This window comes from Haliotis cracherodii, unplaced genomic scaffold, assembly GCF_022045235.1.
Source record: "Haliotis cracherodii isolate W230 unplaced genomic scaffold, xgHalCrac1.p SCAF_12, whole genome shotgun sequence".
Taxonomy (NCBI): Eukaryota; Metazoa; Mollusca; class Gastropoda; order Lepetellida; family Haliotidae; genus Haliotis; species Haliotis cracherodii.
The window spans coordinates 36,407,330-36,428,334 of record NW_027266267.1 but is presented as its reverse complement, the minus strand read 5'-3'; the positions used below and the strand labels follow the sequence as shown (position 1 = coordinate 36,428,334).

At 44.1% G+C, this 21,005-nt stretch overlaps 1 protein-coding gene across 1 annotated transcript in view; it reads left to right on the top strand.

The window, feature by feature from the left end:
- Positions 1–21,005, top strand: part of LOC139458392 (sortilin-related receptor-like) — a 99,110-nt gene that overhangs the window by 68,384 nt on the left and 9,721 nt on the right. Inside the window, exons 31-39 of the mRNA XM_071239810.1 lie at positions 1,889–2,058; positions 3,318–3,430; positions 7,074–7,208; positions 8,169–8,412; positions 10,505–10,606; positions 16,064–16,155; positions 16,711–16,909; positions 19,248–19,357; positions 20,418–20,604. Of these exons, the coding sequence (XP_071095911.1) occupies positions 1,889–2,058; positions 3,318–3,430; positions 7,074–7,208; positions 8,169–8,412; positions 10,505–10,606; positions 16,064–16,155; positions 16,711–16,909; positions 19,248–19,357; positions 20,418–20,604 (1,352 nt within the window). The remainder of the gene's footprint in view (positions 1–1,888; positions 2,059–3,317; positions 3,431–7,073; positions 7,209–8,168; positions 8,413–10,504; positions 10,607–16,063; positions 16,156–16,710; positions 16,910–19,247; positions 19,358–20,417; positions 20,605–21,005) is intronic.

Genomic DNA, 21,005 nt, shown 5'->3' with positions numbered 1-21,005 from the left:
GTCATCACTTGTCTGTAAGTACAGAAACCCAGTATATCATCACTTGTCTGTAAGTACAGAAACCCAGTATATCATCACTTGTCTGTAAGTACAGAAACCCAGTATATCATCACTTGTCTGTAAGTACAGAAACCCAGTATATCATCACTTGTCTGTAAGTACAGAAACCCAGTATATCATCACTTGTCTGTAAGTACAGAAACCCAGTATGTCATCACTTGTCTGTAAGTACAGAAACCCAGTATGTCATCACTTGTCTGTAAGTACAGGAACCCAGTATATCATCACTTGTCTGTAAGTACAGAAACCCAGTATATCATCACTTGTCTGTAAGTTCAGAATCCCAGTATATCATCACTTGTCTGTAAGTACAGAAACCCAGTATATCATCACTTGTCTGTAAGTACAGAAACCCAGTATATCATCACTTGTCTGTAAGTACAGAAACCCAGTATATCATCACTTGTCTGTAAGTACAGAAACCCAGTATATCATCACTTGTCTGTAAGTACAGAAACCCAGTATATCATCACTTGTCTGTAAGTACAGAAACCCAGTATATCATCACTTGTCTGTAAGTACAGAAACCCAGTATATCATCACTTGTCTGTAAGTACAGAAACCCAGTATATCATCACTTGTCTGTAAGTACAGAAACCCAGTATATCATCACTTGTCTGTAAGTTCAGAATCCCAGTATATCATCACTTGTCTGTAAGTACAGAAACCCAGTATATCATCACTTGTCTAAGTACAGAAACCCAGTATATCATCACTTGTCTGTAAGTACAGGAACCCAGTATATCATCACTTGTCTGTAAGTACAGAAACCCAGTATATCATCACTTGTCTGTAAGTACAGAAACCCAGTATATCATCACTTGTCTGTAAGTACAGAAACCCAGTATATCATCACTTGTCTGTAAGTACGGAAACCCAGTATATCATCACTTGTCTGTAAGTACGGAAACCCAGTATATCATCACTTGTCTGTAAGTACAGGCAGGGACCCAGTATATCATCCCATGTCTGTAAGTACAGAAACCCAGTATATCATCACTTGTCTGTAAGTACAGAAACCCAGTATATCATCACTTGTCTGTAAGTACAGAAACCCAGTATATCATCACTTGTCTGTAAGTACAGAAACCCAGTATATCATCTTTTGTCTGTAAGTACAATGATCTGTCTGGATATTATTATTATCTTGAATGCACTGATATCTAAAAGGTACGTCATGGTCCCGCTAGGTTCAACTGTATGTGGAAAGATTATGCAAGGATATCAAAGTCCTAGAACATGCATAAACGCGTCCCTTGGGCATGGTTTCGTCGCGATATGGCTGAAATACTGCCGATGTGACGATAATATTCACTCACTCACTCACTCACCCTTGTCCAGGCTCGATTATTTATAGACTGTCGTCATGAAGCTGGAATATTGCTGATGGCAGTGTTAAACAACAAACAGACAAATGTAATTGGCATAGCAGCTCACACACTCCGCCTTGAGACCGCCTCCATGGGCTAGTGGTAGAGTGTACGCCCGGAGAGTGGAAGGTCCGGAATTCGATCCTGTCCGCATCATACCAAAAGACGTTAAAAGATGGTACTTGTTGCTAAAACAAGGACTGGTCGGCTCGGAGTCAGTATATTGTGTCTGAGTGGGGTATTCATGTTAAACTGCGGCATGGTATCTCAGTGAGCTAGCACTATAAATCGACATCAGTCCGGATAGTACAAGCAGCCACACACACACACACACACGTGTACATGCACGTCACTATATAAGTGCAATAATCTTAGACGCGACGTTAAACCCAGTTTCACCTCACCTCACCTCACCTCACTCTGCCTTGATTCCTCACGTGGTGCATTCTATGTTCCAGTGACACGACTGACAGTGACAAGTGGGTGAATCGCACAGTGACCGATGTGCAACACTTGACTCTGCAGCACCTGTATCCCGTCACAACCTACAAAGTGGCCGTGTACGAGAACGAGAGCGGACACGTCCATCACCACTCCAACATTCTCGCCGTCACAACACTGGAAGGAAGTAAGTAAGGGGGGATAACTCTAGCAGGGGAAATAACTCATGGAGAAGAATGGCAGTGGTGTTTTCGGTCTTGTTGATACGGTATCCCTGTTTGGAACTCAAATATTTAATTATGTATAAGGGGCCTTTTTAACATGTTTGCTTAAATTGAACTTTTCTGCCCTCTGTTTTCTGAACCATGAGTATGCAAGATATGTCTTGTAACTTTAGGGGCGGTCGGGTAGCCTTATGGTTACAGCGTTCACTTGTCATGCCGAAGATAAGGGTTTGATTCCCGCCATGGGTACAAATGTGTGAAGCCCATTTCTGGTTTTCCCTGCCGCTGGAATATTGCTAAAAGCGGCGTAAAACCACACTCAGTCACTTATAACTTTAAGGACCTATGCTTGTCGTTATAGGCAACTAACAGGATCGGTTGGTCAGGCTCGCTGACTTGGTTGGTGCAAGTCATCGATCCCAATTGTGTGGATCGATGCTCATGATATCAATCACTGGATTGTCTGGTCCAGATTCGATTATTTACAGACTGCCATCATATAGCTTGAATATTGCTGAGTGCGGCGTTAAACAACAAACAAACAAAACGTTTTAACTTGAAATCTGTCCCCTAATGTGATGAGGGAGCTTCGGTGGTCGGGGTTCGGTGGTCCAGTCGTCTGAGAAGTCGCAAATCGCTGTGCTGAGTTGCGTCCCTTGGGCACACCAGAAACCTATGATCAACGGTTCGAATCCTGGTTCACCCCGATTATGTTTCTAGTCTGTCAGAACCATACCTGTACCGAAGAGGTAAACGTCTGAGACATGCATCATGTCAGGCTTTCCTCCCACATGAAGCTGACACGCCATGATATAACTGGAATGCAGTTTAGAGCGGGGTTAAGCCCAACTGACTCTCTCTTTTGTAAGGAAGTCTTATTAAAGGTTAAGGTCCTGCAATGTTGACAAGGCATAAAAAAAATTGTTTTGAGTATTTGTGATTTGTTTAGGACAAGACTCAATGTTCATGATCTCTGAGGTGAGAATTGTCACGATCAGCTTTCTTTTAGGTGACCTCTGTACAATGTCACTTGTCACGATATGGCTGAAATATTGCTGAAGTGACATTAAATATTAACTCACTCACTCACTGTATAATGTCAAGGTCACAAGTTGTCACTGAGGACCTGCATCCCTTGAGGCAGACATTCCATGATGTGACTGTAAAACCTAGATGTGGATGAAACTAAACTCACTCAGTCACTACATGTGTTTGTTTTCAGAGCCGGGAGTCCCCACCCACTACGTGTGCCACATGTGGAAGGGGGACAGTCTACAGGTGGTGGTGCAGTGGAAGGCTCCCCACCTCCGCCCACAAGCTGTTTATGAGTACAGGGTAGGTGTTCCTATATCTCGCACACGCACACGCACACGCACACACACACCCACACACACACCACCCACAAGCTGTCTACCAGTACAGGGTAGGTGTACCTATATCTCACACACACACACGCACCACCTCCGCCCACAAGCTGTCTACCAGTACAGGGTAGGTGTTCCTATATCTCACACGCACACACACACACACACACACACACACACACACACACACACACACACACACACACACACACACACACACCACCCACAAGCTGTCTACCAGTACAGGGTAGGTGTTCCTATATCTCTCTCACACACACACACACACACACACACACACACACACACACACACACACACACACACACACACCACCCACAAGCTGTCTACCAGTACAGGGTAGGTGTTCCTATATCTCACACACGCACACGCACACACACGTGCACACACCACCACCCACAAGCTGTCTACCAGTACAGGGTAGGTGTTCCTATATCTCACACACGCACACGCACACGCACACACGTGCACACACCACCACCCACAAGCTGTCTACCTGTACAGGGTAGGTGTACCTATATCACACACACACACACGCACACACACACACGCACACACCAGCACCCACAAGCTGTCTACCAGTACAGGGTAGGTGTACCTATATCTCACACACACGCACACACACCAGCATCCACGAGCTGTCTACCAGTACAGGGTAGGTGTACCTATATCTCACACACACGCACACACACCAGCATCCACGAGCTGTCTACCAGTACAGGGTAGGTGTTCCTATATCTCACACACACGCACACACACCAGCATCCACGAGCTGTCTACCAGTACAGGGTAGGTGTACCTATATCTCACACACACGCACACACACCAGCATCCACGAGCTGTCTACCAGTACAGGGTAGGTGTACCTATATCTCACGCACACGCACACACACACACGCACACACACACACACACACACACACACACACACACACACACACACACACACACACACACACACACACACACACACACACACACATTGGGTTATATCACACACATGTGGGTTAGCTTGTACTCGTGCCAGTTGGCATCCCTGATGTATTTACTTGTGGGTTAGCCTGTACTCGTGCCAGTTGGCATCCCTGATGTATTTACTTGTGGGTTAGCTTGTACTCATGCCAGTTGGCATCCCTGATGTATTTACTTGTGGGTTAGCTTGTACTCATGCCAGTTGGCATCCCTGATGTATTTACTTGTGGGTTAGCTTGTACTCATGCCAGTTGGCATCCCTGATGTATTTACTTGTGGGTTAGCCTGTACTCGTGCCAGTTGGCATCCCAGATGTATTTACTTGTGGGTTAGCCTGTACTCGTGCCAGTTGGCATCCCTGATGTATTTACTTGTTGGTTAGCTTGTACTCATGCCAGTTGGCATCCCTGATGTATTTACTTGTGGGTTAGCTTGTACTCATGCCAGGATGTTGGGTGCCTGGGTTGTAATAGGATGTTGGGTGCCTGGGTTGTAATAGGATGTTGGGTGCCTGGGTTGTAATAGGATGTTGGGTGCCTGGGTTGTAATAGGATGTTGGATGCCTGGGTTGTAATAGGATGTTAGGTGCCTGGGTTGTAATAGGATGTTGGGTGCCTGGGTTGTAATAGGATGTTGGGTGCCTGGGTTGTAATAGGATGTTGGGTGCCTGGGTTGTAACAGGATGTTGGGTGCCTGGGTTGTAATAGGATGTTGGGTGCCTGGGTTGTAATAGGATGTTGGGTGCCTGGGTTGTAATAGGATGTTGGGTGCCTGGGTTGTAACAGGATGTTGGGTGCCTGGGTTGTAACAGGATGTTGGGTGCCTGGGTTGTAATAGGATGTTGGGTGCCTGGGTTGTAATAGGATGTTGGGTGTCTGGGTTGTAATAGGATGTTGGGTGCCTGGGTTGTAACAGGATGTTGGGTGCCTGGGTTGTAACAGGATGTTGGGTGCCTGGGTTGTAATAGGATGTTGGGTGCCTGGGTTGTAATAGGATGTTGGGTGCCTGGGTTGTAATAGGATGTTGGGTGCCTGGGTTGTAATAGGATGTTGGATGCCTGGGTTGTAATAGGATGTTAGGTGCCTGGGTTGTAATAGGATGTTGGGTGCCTGGGTTGTAATAGGATGTTGGGTGCCTGGGTTGTAATAGGATGTTGGGTGTCTGGGTTGTAATAGGATGTTGGGTGCCTGGGTTGTAATAGGATGTTGGGTGCCTGGGTTGTAATAGGATGTTGGGTGCCTGGGTTGTAATAGGAAGTTGGGTGCCTTGGTTGTAATAGGATGTTGGGTGCCTGGGTTGTAATAGGAAGTTGGGTGCCTGGGTTGTTATAGGATGTTGGATGCCTGGGTTGTAATAGGATGTTAGGTGCCTGGGTTGTAATAGGATGTTGGGTGCCTGGGTTGTAATAGGATGTTGGGTGCCTGGGTTGTAATAGGATGTTGGGTGCCTGGGTTGTAATAGGATGTTGGGTGCCTGGGTTGTAATAGGATGTTAGGTGCCTGGGTTGTAATAGGATGTTGGGTGCCTGGGTTGTAATAGGATGTTGGGTGCCTGGGTTGTAAAAGGATGTTGGGTGTCTGGGTTGTAATAGGCTGTTGGGTGTCTGGGTTGTAATAGGATGTTGGGTGCCTGGGTTGTAATAGGCTGTTGGGTGCCTGGGTTGTAAAAGGATGTTGGGTGTCTGGGTTGTAATAGGATGTTGGGTGTCTTGGTTGTAATAGGATGTTAGGTGCCTGGGTTGTAATAGGCTGTTGGGTGTCTGGGTTGTAATAGGATGTTGGGTGCCTGGGTTGTAATAGGATGTTAGGTGCCTGGGTTGTAAAAGGATGTTGGGTGCCTGGGTTGTAATAGGATGTTGGGTGCCTGGGTTGTAATAGGATGTTGGGTGCCTGGGTTGTAAAAGGATGTTGGGTGTCTGGGTTGTAATAGGCTGTTGGGTGTCTGGGTTGTAAAAGGATGTTGGGTGCCTGGGTTGTAATAGGATGTTGGGTGCCTGGGTTGTAATAGGAAGTGAGGTGCCTGGGTTGTAATAGGATGTTGGGTGCCTGGGTTGTAATAGGATGTTGGGTGCCTGGGTTGTAATAGGATGTTGGGTGCCTGGGTTGTAATAGGATGTTGGGTGCCTGGGTTGTAATAGGATGTTGGGTGTCTGGGTTGTAATAGGATGTTGGGTGCCTGGGTTGTAATAGGATGTTGGGTGTCTGGGTTGTAATAGGATGTTGGGTGCCTGGGTTGTAATAGGATGTTAGGTGCCTGGGTTGTAATAGGATGTTAGGTGTCTGGGTTGTAATAGGATGTTGGGTGCCTGGGTTGTAATAGGATGTTAGGTGTCTGGGTTGTTATAGGATGTTGGGTGTCTGGGTTGTAATAGGCTGTTGGGTGCCTGGGTTGTAATAGGATGTTAGGTGCCTGGGTTGTAATAGGAAGTTGGGTGCCTGGGTTGTAATAGGATGTTAGGTGCCTGGGTTGTAATAGGATGTTAGGTGCCTGGGTTGTAATAGGATGTTAGGTGCCTGGGTTGTAATAGGATGTTGGGTGCCTGGGTTGTAAATTTGGACTCCCAGCCCTTTTCAGCTTGTATTCATTTAAGTTGGCATCTCTGATGTATTCATCTTGTTCTCCAGCTGCACTACAAGGACACGACCAAGGATGGGGAAAGGATGGTGATTATCCCTACAACAAGGGCAGACACCAAGAGACAGTACTCCTATGCCCTCACCTCCTCCCAACTGGAGAAACACCATCACTACACTATCTGGGTGAGTCACTGGCAGTTGGATGGACCAATCAGAGCTGGGTGTGAGTGATTGACAGCCATGTTGACCAATCATAGCGGGGTGTGAGTGGTTGACAGCCATGTTGACCAATCAGAGCTGTGTGTGAGTGGTTGACAGCCATGTTGACCAATCGGAGCTGGGTGTGAGTGATTGACAGCCATGTTGACCAATCATAGCGGGGTGTGAGTGGTTGACAGCCATGTTGACCAATCAGAGCTGGGTTTGAGTGATTGACCATTCAGAGCTGGGTGTGAGTAGTTGACCAATCAGAACTAGGTGTGAGCAGTTGACAGCCATGTTGACCAATCATAGCTGGGTGTGAGTGGTTGACAGCTATGTTGACCAATCAGAGCTGTGTGTGAGTGGTTGACAGCCATGTTGACCAATCAGAGCTGGGTTTGAGTGGTTGACAGCCATGTTGACCAATCAGAGCTGTGTGTGAGTGGTTGACAGCAATGTTGACTACTTAGAGGTGGGTGTGGGTGATTTACAGTCATATTGACCAATCAGAGTTGTACACCTAGGTGTAGGCAGTTGACAAGTCACTGTTTGTTTGTTTTGTTTGTTTTATGCCGCACTCAGCAATATTGCAACTATATGACGATGGGTGATAAATAATTGAGTCTGGTCCAGACAATCCAGTGATTGACATCATGAGCATCGATTCACGCAAATGGGATATGATGACAGGCATCAACTAAGTCAGCGAACCTGACCACCTGATTCCGTTAGTCGCCTCTTACGATGTCAATCACTTGATTATCTGGTCCAAACTCATTTGTTTTCAGGTCTGCAGCATATAACTGGAATATTGCTGAGTGCAAAGTTAAACAACACACATTAATTATTTAAAAAAATAAATTATCTTTTAGTAAGGAAGCCTTGAAAAGTCCTTAATTTTTCTCACTGAAATTCTGTATGAATTGGGAATTATCTGTACAGGTGACTGCTGTGTCTGATGGCGGAGAAAGCAACCCCACAAATAAAACAAGCATTACCTTCCAACATCAGAACTATAAGCCAGTGCAAGATCTCAAATTTACCAACTCAGGCAAAACCAGCCTGACGTTGTCATGGAAACCAATCAAAGGCGTCATCACATACGTGGCCACCGCGAGGTACCAATTGACCCCTGATGATGACGATGTGGAGACAAAGAAAACAGTGAAGAATGCCACTGTGACATGTGAGTATTAAGTGCAGGGGGAACAACTCATGCAGGGGAGATAACTCATGTTGAAGAATGCTAACGTAACATGGGAGATTACTTGTGTCTAAGTATGTTGATAATGTGTTAATATATCAAAAGCAGGGGACAACTCATGCAGGGGAGATAACTCACGTCTAAGAGTGCTAATGTAACATGGGAGATTAATTGTATCAAAGAATGTCACTAATGTGTTAATATATCAGAAAGCAGGGGAGATAACTCATGCAGGGGCAATAACTCCCGTTGAAAAATGCTAATGTAACATGGGAGATTACTTGTGTCTAAGTATGTCACTAATGTGTAAATAGATCAAAAGCAGGGGAGATAATTTCTGTTGAAGAATGCTACTGTAACATGGCAGATTACTTGTGTCTAAGTATGTCACCAATGTGTAAATAGATCAAAAGCAGGGGAGATAATTTCTGTTGAAGAATGCTACTGTAACATGGCAGATTACTTGTGTCTAAGTATGTCACTAATGTGTAAATAGATCAAAAGCAGGGGAGATAACTCAAGTTGAAAAATGCTAATGTAACATGGGAGATAACTTGTGTCTAAGTATGTCACTAATAGGGCTTCCACGAGTCCAAATTTTTGGACTCGAGTACCCGAGGGGTGAAACTCGACTCGTACTCGAGTACCCGAAAGTAGGACGTCCTTTAAGAATATTGGTTCATTAGATCAAAATTGCCATCTAAAAGTATTAAAACATGTTATAAGTATGATTGAACTGCACTGAAATGTAAATAGAGTCCACGGAACTTGTTTATCTGTTAAAGTGTATGCACATGTTCAGTGTTTATGTTTGCTTGTAACTGCTCTAATCTTAATCCTGACCTTCAAAAACATTACGTCACGTCTACAAATACTACAATACATATTGAACACAAACCAAGTTTTTTTCTGATGATCAGCTTTTCATTCGACACCTGCCAACAAGCACGAACAATAATTCGCAGGAAGAAAATCGATAATGTGCATCACGTGGCATACACGTATACACAGCTGCTGGGATGCAAGACTAAGGCCGCTAAATATGGAAATGTTGTACTATAAGTTCATTCATTCATGAGTTGGTCACGTTTTCAAACTGTACCAAACTGTCAACCTGTTGCTTGATTTGTAAGCACTGAAATGGCACATATATACCAGCTAATCAGTTGTTAATCTGTGTAAGGGAATACACTTGGCATTTGAGTCGGAGCAAAGAGCAATAATCGCCTTGATACATTCAATTTCTTAAAGTCGGGAAGGAAAAACAATAATTACGTCTATTTTATGTGACATTCTCAATTGTTCTAATGTACATCTACTTTTTACAAAGAATACATTATTCAAACAATATTTTTTGAAGCTTTAATCAATATATTGATGAACAATTGAAAACAGAGTGATCTCCCCTTATCGAGTACTCGAGTCCTTGATAACAAACTCGAGTCCCACTAAAACCGACTCGTACTCGAGTACTCGTTGCAGCCCTAGTCACTAATGTGTAAATAGATCAAAAGCAGAGATAACTCATGCAGGGGAGATAACTCATGTTGAAGAATGCCACTTGTGTAAATATATCAAGGATGTGATACATTTCATGAAGGGGAGATAACTCATGGCAAATAATGCTACTATTGTGTAAATATCTCAAGAACGGGAAACAATTCATGCAGGGGAGATAACTCATCTTGAATAATGCCATATGTGTAAATATATCAGAGGACGTGATACAATTCATGCAGGGGAGAGTAGCCTAGTGGTTAATGCGTTCGCTCGTCACGCCGAAGACCCGGGTTCGATTCCCGACATGGGTACAATGTGTGAAGCCCATTTCAGGTGTCCCCCGCCGTGCTATTGCTGGAATATTGCTAAAAGCGGCGTAAAACCATACTCATTCACTCACTCATGCAAGGGAGATAACTCATGTTGAAGAATGCTAATGTCACATTGGAGAATATCGTGATATAACTGAACTATTGTTTTAAAGCAGCGTTAAACCAAACCCACTCACTCACACACTCACCATTGGAATGAGAATAAGACTGTGTAATTGCTGACTCGACGTTTCTTGCTTCAGTCTCACGTCTCTGCCCCGGGACATCCTACTACTTCATCGTGCAGCCGATCTTCAAGGCCGGGCCCGGAGTGCCCTCACAAGCCGTCTACAAGAACACTGAAGGTACTTCCCTTGTAACTGGGTTGAAAAATACCATTGCCCGACGCCCTTGCCAAGTAAGGTTTAGATGTCGGGCGTGTAATATACGTTTCCTAGCATGCCCGTGGACAAGTAGAGCAGACACAAAATGAACTGGGTCAAGTTTCACGCGAATGTAATCATGTGATCATGTTACTGTATTTGATTGGCTAATATTTTGTTAGTGTCCCAGACTGACAATGTAATTTGCATACAGCTACGCCGGTCAACCAATGGGATAAATACATTTCGATGTCAGGCAGATCAACAATGAGAACCAGGCTTGTTTCATTGTTAAATCGTAGTAACACTTCCATATATGGCACATGCTTCTTGGAAATGGAATGACAGACAGTTGACATTTCTTGGCAATTGTAATGCGAGGTTGAAACATTTTCCGACTTTAGAAGCTTCGTTAGGCCTAGCTTTGATTTTGAATATAATTTTGTTGAACTACAACAATATGTGACTTTGATTTTGAATATAATTTTGTTGAACTACAACAATATGTGACTTTTAACGAGTGAAAGTATGGCATTTATTTAGTATATGTTTCTTTTCGTTGTCAACTAAGGTTCATTTCAAGGCGTCTAGGCGTCAATAACGATAACCTGACCGTGGTTGCTGTAAATAACGGCGAGTTTTGCGATCTATCGACCCCTTTATGCACGATTTCGCCAAAATTGATCTAAACTGTATTGAATGAAATTTTGAATAAAATTAATAAAATATGCTACAAACATATGTCAAGGTACACAACGAACATGTTTTTTTTTATAACCAGATGTGTAATAATAGGATTTAATTGTGGAAGTTGTTGATTGGTATTTCCGGTGTTGCGTGCAGGTGGTAATGTTCTTGCGATGGGGAAATGACATCGTGTCAGTGACTTGAGTTTACAAAATTGTATATAAGTTTTGGGAACCATGTGTTACCGCACACAATAACCGAGTTAGCGCTATATTGAAGAGTGCAATAGCGAGGGATCACTGTAAGTAAATCTGCAGTCTTTTGTTTCAAATGAGTAAGCTAGTAAAGGAAAGAGTAGCCTCCCTTTGCCTCATTAGCCCCCAGAGGGGTATCTGCAATAACAATTTTTATTGCCAGTACCGCTCATGGCTGATCATGTCTCAGCGGTCTATTTTAAGTTTCTTTGGCGGTGGGGACGAACTTAAAAGGAAGGCAGAGGGAAATTCTGAAAGTTGTATATCGGCCAAGAATAAGAAGTATGACGAATGTAAACGAAAACGAACATTCATAGCTGGGTGGAAAGACCAGTTTCCTTGGGTTGCGTATGATGACACGGCCAAAGTCATGAAGTGCGCCATTTGTTCAAAGTACCCAAACATACACGCTCGCAATCGTAAGAGAACTTTTATTGATGGAAGTTCAAATTTCAGAATTGAGTATTTGAAAAGTCACGATTCATCAGATGTACATTTGGAGGGTATGTCATATGAGAGAGACGCTCAACGTCGAAGTACAGCAAGTACCAGCGGCAGCTGCGATGTGACCACGCCCTTGTCACGGCCCACATGTAGCACTGACAATGTGAGTCCTATTGTGAAAGCCTTACAAAACAGTGACAAACAGACAATGCAGAAGTTGGAAAAATTATTCATTACTGCATTCCATGTTGCTTACCGGGGGAAACTGCTCTGTGATTTTGAGTTTAATTTGGACCTACTTGACTGTGTTGGTGTGGACATTGAGAACAAGTATAGGAACATTGCAGGTGCACGCAAGTTTATCAAAGCCATTGCATGTTCTCTCCAGAAGGAATTTATTCCCGAACTGAAGAAAGCCAGATTTGTGACAATTTTAAGTGATGGAAGCACAGACAGTGCCATCTTGGAACAAGAAACTGTCTTTATGAGTTATGTAAGCCATGGTCAACCAGTATCCTTCCATGCAGGAACAGTACCTCTCGAACAATGTCATGCTGATGGTGTGCTTGATGGAATTAGAAAAGCTGTTGAATCAGTTGACATTTGTTTTGATGATCTGTTGAGTACTACAGAAGCAAGTGGTCCTACTTTAGTATCCGTGAATTTTGATGGTGCAGCAGTCATGCTTGGCAGCAAAGCTTGTGTAGCAGCAAAAATATGCAAACAAGCAATATATGTTGTACCAGTGCATTGTGTAGCACATAAGCTTGAACTGGCTGTATTGGATGCTGTCAAACATCTTCCTAGTCTGTCAAATTTTGAAGATGTCTTGAAACAAGTTTTCAAGTTCTACCATTATAGTCCAAAAATGAGAAGGGAACTCAAGTCTGTGTCTGACATATTCAATACTGTCAATACTGCCAATCTGTCTGATGTGAAACAGGTGAGATGGCTAGCGAGCAAAATCTGAGCTGTTAGAGCACTGAAGCTTTCACTCAATACTCAATCACTTTGAAAGTGTGGCCGCTGGTAGATCAGATCAAAGTGCCAAGTGTCAGGGATGGCTGAGGAAAATGAAGACAGTTTCATTTGTGAAAACTATGTGCATCCTTCTTGATATCCTTCCTATCCTCACAGAGGTATCTCTTGTCTTCCAGAAGGAAGACCTTCTCATTATTGAAGTCCCTTCAGCAATTGAAGGTCTTGTCATGAAGCTCCTAAACTGTAAAATTGATCCTGTTGGAGCAGGGGAGAGTATGGAATACTTTTCAAAAATGTACAACCATGAGAAATCCTCTTTTGATGGTGTGAAGCTAAATGGTGTGTGCCCCCCTGTCATCTTTAAAGATGATACATTCCTCATATCACTTGTAGATGGCATCATCACCTACTTAGATAAGAGATTTTCATGCTTCAAACAGAAGCCTCTCAAGCATTTCTCTGTGTTTGACTTCACAGAATGGCCCACTGAAAGAGACCCCTGTCTGTGTATGGTAGCACCCACCTGTCTGAGCTGATGGAACATTTCTCTGCACTGTTCTCAGGAGAGGAAAGAAAAGAAATGTCCAAAGAATTTATTGACCTAAAAGGGCACCTGAAAGGCTGCACCAGACCAGTTCTTGATACATACCAGCGGTTGCTTGAAAATACACCTGACAAGTTCTTACATATCTGTAAACTTGTTGAACTCATGCTTGTGGTTAGTCCAGGAACGTCTATTTGTGAGAGAATGTTTTCAAGCATGAACCTAGTTGAAACTCACCACAGAACAGCTCTAAACCGAAAGACTCTTTGTCATACACTGACAATTATGACACATGGTTCAAAGAAACTAGATTTTGATCCAAGACCTGCCAGTATGGAATGGCTTCACAACACACCAGGATCAAGGCATATCTTGTCTTTAGTGAAAGAGGCTAAACCTGAGCCTGTACCAATGCTTGGTCCATGCAGCAGCAAATATGTTGATTAGACTGTCACTCACTGTGTACATGAGATGTAGAGTAAACATGGTAAATAAATGAGACAAAAGGGTTAGTTTTAATCTTTTATTACAGAAATCCAAGGAGGACAGGTGTATCTCTTATTCTCAGTTCTGCAGCAGTAACATTTTACTGAATTTATTAGCTTGATTTTGGGCTAGTACATTTTAAAATAGGGCAAGTGAGAATGTTGGTCATACTTACCCTTGGTCAAGTAACATTCTTAATAATTTTTCAACCCCTGAACTGGGTAGAACAGGTCCACAGTACCACATGCTTGTCTTCTTGTGTAGATTCTGGGGTAGAACAGGTCCACAGTACCACATGCTTGTCTTCTTGTGTAGATTCTGGGGTAGAACAGGTCCACAGTACAACATGCTTGTCTTCTTGTGTAGATTCTGGGGTAGAACAGGTCCACAGTACAACATGCTTGTCTTCTTGTGTAGATTATGGGGTAGAACAGGTCCACAGTACAACATGCTTGTCTTCTTGTGTAGATTCTGGGGTAGAACAGGTCCACAGTACAACATGCTTGTTTTCTTGTGTAGATTATGGGGTAGAACAGGTCCACAGTACAACATGCTTGTCTTCTTGTGTAGATTATGGGGTAGAACAGGTCCACAGTACAACATGCTTGTCTTCTTGTGTAGATTCTGGGGTAGAACAGGTCCACAGTACCACATTGCCCTCCCAATGTATGATGTTAACATTATATATATTGCCCCGCCCCTGTATGATGTGATATGATATATATTGCCCCGCCCCTGTATGATGTGATATAATATATATTGCCCTGCCACTGTATGATGTGATATGATATATATTGCCCTGCCACTGTATGATATAACATGATATATATTGCCCTGCCACTGTAGGATGTAACATGATCTATATTTCCCTGCCACTGTATGATATAACATGATCTATATTGCCCTGCCACTGTATGATGTGATATGATCTATATTGCCCTGCCACTGTATGATATAACATGATATATATTGCCCTGCCACTGTAGGATGTAACATGATCTATATTGCCCTGCCACTGTATGATATAACATGATATATATTGCCCTGCCACTGTATGATATAACATGATCTATATTGCCCTGCCACTGTATGATATAACATGATATATATTGCCCTGCCACTGTATGATGTGATATGATATATATTGCTCTGCCACTGTAGGATGTAACATGATCTATATTTCCCTGCCACTGTATGATGTGATATGATATATATTGCCCTGCCACTGTATGATGTGATATGATATATATTGCCCTGCCACTGTATGATGTGATATGATATATATTGCCCTGCCACTGTATGATTTGATATGAACTATATTGCCCTGCCACTGTAGGATGTAACATGATCTATATTGCCCTGCAACTGTATGATGTAACATGATCTATATTGCCCTGCAACTGTATGATCTAACATGATCTATATTGCCCTGCCACTGTATGATGTGATATGATCTATATTGCCCTGCCACTGTATGATGTGATATGATATATATTGCCCTGCAACTGTATGATGTAACATGATCTATATTGCCCTGCCACTGTATGATGTGATATGATATATATTGCCCTGCCACTGTATGGTGTAAATGATATATATTGCCCTGCCACTGTATGATGTGATATGATATATATTGCCCTGCCACTGTAGCATGTAACATGTAACATGATATATATTGCCCTGCCACTGTATGATGTCAAATGATATATATTGCCCTCCCACTGAATGATGTAACACTATATATATTGCCCTCCCACTGTGTGATATAACATGATATATATTGCCCTCCCACTGTATGATATAACATGATATATATTGCCCTCCCTGTGTGTGGTAATCTCATTGGTTACTTCCTGTTGTAGGGGCGGTCGGGTAGCCTAGTGTCTAAAGCGTTCGCTCATCACGCCGAAGACCCGGGTTCGATTCCCGACATGGGTACAATGTGTGAAGCCCATTTCTGGTGTCCCCCGCCGTGATATTGCTGGAATATTGCTAAAAGCGGTGTAAAACCAAACTCACTCACTCACTCACTTCCTGTTGTAGGAAAACAGGTGGAGGCACCCCAAAATGTCAACATCACCAAGTCTGACGCCACCCAAGTCCACATCCAGTTCCCGGATGCAGAAGCCAAAAAGGTTCTTAAAGCTCCTTTGACAATCCGTGGACAGACTAGGTTACCCAGTACCGCCATGCTTGTCTTCCTGCGGGGATTTAGGGCAGAAAAGATCCCCAGTACCTCATTTTTCTTGTTTGGATTACAGATCCAATGACAAAAACATTTAAAAAATAGCATCAGAATGATGAAGGTATTTTTCAGACTGCCGACCAGAAAGGTCGCTAAGACAATACAAATGAGAGCGAAAATTCTGTTGTTGGAAAACAAAATATATACTAAGCAAAATAAGTTAAAGAACACTCATTTTTTTCAATTGATTTTTAATCCGTCATGACTGATGAACTATAGTCGAAGAAAAAATTGGATTAGTTTCAGAAAATATAAAAAATAAAATGAGAACCAAGACTATTATTTTTTTTAGCCTTTTGAGAATTGATTTAAGGAAAGAGAATTCCAAATAAGGGTATTTAGTGAAAGTGAGCTTCTGTACCTTAAGTACTTTGATGTATGGCATTGGGATCTGTTATTACTACTGTTAAGAATACCGATCACAGAAATGTGTGTCATGTTTCAGTCACACATCGTGTATTACATAAAACACAGTGAGATGGATGTGCAGGATTTCCTACTTCACGCTATGAGGAAGAACGTGACAACAACACAGGAGACCTTCATCAGTGGGCTTCAGGCCTGTGAACGCTACTTCTTCAGGGTGGGAGCTGTGCCAGAAGGATGCCCACTAGGGCCCGTTGTGTCCATCGAGACTGACCCAGGTATGTCCACACTGACCCAGGTATGGCCACACTGACCCAGATATGTCCACACTGACCCAGGTATGTCCGCACTGACCCAGGTATGGCCACACTGACCCAGGTATGTCCTCACTGACCCAGGTATGTCCTCACTGACCCAGGTATGTCCACACTGACCCAGGTATGTCCTCACTGACCCAGGTATGTCCACACTGACCCAGGTATGTCCACACAACCCAGGTATGTCCACACTGACCCAGGTATGTCCACACAACCCAGGTATGTCCACACTAATCCAGGTATGTCCACACACCCCAGGTATGTCCACACTGACCCAGGTATGTCCACACAACCCAGGTATGTCCACACTGACCCAGGTATGTCCACACTGACCCAGGTATGTCCACACAACCCAGGTATGTCCACACTAACCCAGGTATGTCCACACAACCCAGGTATGTCCACACTGACCCAGGTATGTCCACACAACCCAGGTATGTCCACACTGACCCAGGTATGTCCACACAACCCAGGTATGTCCACACTGACCCAGGTATGTCCACACTGACCCAGGTATGTCCACACAACCCAGGTATGTCCACACAACCCAGGTATGTCCACACTGACCCAGGTATGTCCACACTGACCCAGGTATGTCCACACAACCCAGGTATGTCCACACAACCCAGGTATGTCCACACAACCCAGGTAAGTCCACACTGACCCAGGTATGTCCACACTGACCCAGGTATGTCCACACAACCCAGGTATGTCCACACTGACCCAGGTATGTCCACACTGACCCAGGTATGTCCACACAACCCAGGTATGTCCACACAACCCAGGTAAGTCCACACTGACCCAGGTATGTCCACACTGACCCAGGTATGGCCACACAACCCAGGTATGGCCACACTGACCCAGATATGTCCACACTGACCCAGGTATGTCCGCACTGACCCAGGTATGGCCACACTGACCCAGGTATGTCCACATTGACCCAGGTATGTCCACACTGACCCAGGTATGTCCTCACTGACCCAGGTATGTCCTCACTGACCCAGGTATGTCCACACTGACCCAGGTATGTCCTCACTGACCCAGGTATGTCCACACTGACCCAGGTATGTCCACACAACCCAGGTATGTCCACACAACCCAGGTATGTCCACACAACCCAGGTAAGTCCACACTGACCCAGGTATGTCCACACTGACCCAGGTATGTCCACACAACCCAGGTATGTCCACACTAACCCAGGTATGGCCACACTGACCCAGGTATGGCCACACTGACCCAGGTATGGCCACACTGACCCAGGTATGGCCACACTGACCCAGGTATGTCCACACTGACCCAGGTATGTCCACACTGACCCAGGTATGGCCACACTGACCCAGGTATGTCCACACTGACCCAGGTATGTCCACACTGACCCAGGTATGGCCACACTGACCCAGGTATGGCCACACAACCCCTGGAGGGGCACGACCCATGAAGATTCCGGGATAGAATAGGTCTTCAGCAACCCATGCTTGCAGTAAAAGGTGACTATGCTTGTCGTAAAAGGCGACTAACGTGATCAGGTGGTCAGGCTCCCTGACTTGGTTGATGCATGTCATCGATCCCAATTGCGTAGATCGATGCTCATGATATTAATCACTGGATTGTCTGGTCCAGACTCGATTATTTACAGACCGCCGTCATATAGCTGGAATATTGCTGAACGAGGCGTAAAACAAGAAACCAACCAAGCAACCTGTAGGGGCACGGTCGCCTAGGCGCCGCAATTGACTGTGCAGAATTGCATCCATTAGGCACGTCAGAGGCCTATGGTCGTAGGTTCGAATATTGGTTCACCTCGATTATGTTTCCAGGTTTGTCAGCACCAAACACATACTTGTGGGTTTCACCACAGTGGTAAACATTTGAGACCTGCATCCCCTCGGGGTTTCGTCTGCTGTGATATAACTTGAATGCTATTCAAAGTGGCATTAAACCCAACTTTCTCTCTCACTCACTCACATAATGAGACTCGTCAAGATTCCTGGGTAGAATAGGTCTTCAACAACCCAGGCTTGCCGTAAAAGGCGACTATGCTTGTCGTAAAAGGCGACTAACTGGATCTGGTGATCAGGCTCGCTGACTTGGCTGATGCATGTCATCATATCCCAATTGCGTGGATTGATGCTCATGATATCAATCACTGGATTGCTTGTCAAGACTCGATTATTTACAGACCCCCGACATATAGCTGGAATATTGCTGAGTCCGGCGTTAAACAACAGACAAACGAAAAAATATCCATCCTTCAATATTTTATTTGCTATGAAATTAGAACTCCTTCCTCCTCCGACAGATGACAAGGCTCCCCCGAAGAACTTGAGGTATTCTTTTGTGCACAAGCATGGGAGGATCGCGGTCAACATCAGCTGGGAAGCACCATGCTACTACAAGGGCGTGCCACTGGTGAGTGATGAAGCAACCACGGTCTGTCAAGTGTTCGTTTTGCAAAATGGAGATTTCAGGTTTTAATAGTTCCCAAGCATCCTGTTCTCATTGTAAGTGGCGACAACAGAATCAAGACTCTGGTACTTGATTTATTGTGCCATCGTACCCAGCATGGGAGGTTGGTAACATCAACCACTAGTTTGTCAGGTCCAATTATCGACCAAGTTGACGACTTTCGGTCGACATTATTTCATAGCAATAAAGAACTGGGAGGTATCATGTATTGGAATCGATAGAATAATCACCCTAGACAAGGTAGATTTCAAGATTTTATGCCTGATTTGCGATATTACTTAAGAAACAACAATGCAAGATTAGCGGTGCCATGTAGAGAGTCTGGCCTTGTTAAATATATAATAGGAGAGGGCATTTCTGACACTTGATATTTATTGATCTAGAAATATTTAAGCAATGACAAGCGCTTGTTGTCCAGACAGGGCTGGTTTTGTATCCGAAAGAATACCAAGAAAGTTATGAATAATTGTATAAATAGTTTGTCCTTGCTTATTGATATCAACATGCAAGATCAACATGGACAGTCAGTATGGGGTAAATGTGGATTGATGCCAAATTAAGTGTATATGGTATCGTATTGTGCCAAGTTTGCCCACAATGCACCAGTAACATCACCAGTTAGAAAATCACTCACTCTTTATCAGTGTCTTTCCAAACTAATTTTTGGCGGTCGGGTAGCCCAGTGGTTAAAGCGTTTGCTTGTCACGCCGAAGACCCGGGTTCGATTCCCGACATGGGTACAATGTGTGAAGCCCATATCTGGTGTCCCCCGCCGTGATTTTTCTGGAATATTTCAGCAGTGTAAAACCATACTCACTCACTCACTCACTCCAAACTAATTTCATGGAGAATGTTCCTGTTTTCGCGCTTCCCCTGTGCCAGGCAGTTGTTTTTGTGTGTGTCGGAACCATTCGTTTGTTCTCTCTGATTACACATCATTGCATCACGTAAAAACCTTCGTTTTCATTTCTTACATGTTGTCACACCCCTTCTCTCATTCCAGTCATATCAGATAGAGAAAAAAAATTTACACACGAATAAGACTGAGACGCTAATGCTTGGGAAACCCACGACCAGCATCAGGAACTCCCATCTGGCCATCAACCTGAAGCGAGGCGTCCAGTACGAGTTCCGTGTTGCCACAACCACATCCGGATCCCAGTATTCATCAGCTGTCAGAGTAGCCATACGTAAGTCTTACAGTGTGCGACATCTTCATCCGGATCTCAGTATTCACCCGCTGTCAAGAGTAGCCATATGTAAGTCTTACAGTGTGCGACATCCACATCCGGATCTCAGTATTTACCCGCTGTCAGAGTAGCCATACGTAAGTCTTACAGTGTGCGACATCCACATCTGGATCTCAGTATTTACCCGCTGTCAGAGTAGCCATACGTAAGTCTTACAGTGTGCGACATCCACATCTGGATCTCAGTGTTTACCCGCTGTCAGAGTAGCCATACGTAAGTCTTACAGTGTGCGACATCCACATCCGGATCTCAGTATTTACCCGCTGTCAGAATAGCCATACGTAAGTCTTACAGTGTGCGACATCCACATCCGGATCCCAGTATTCACCCGCTGTCAGAGT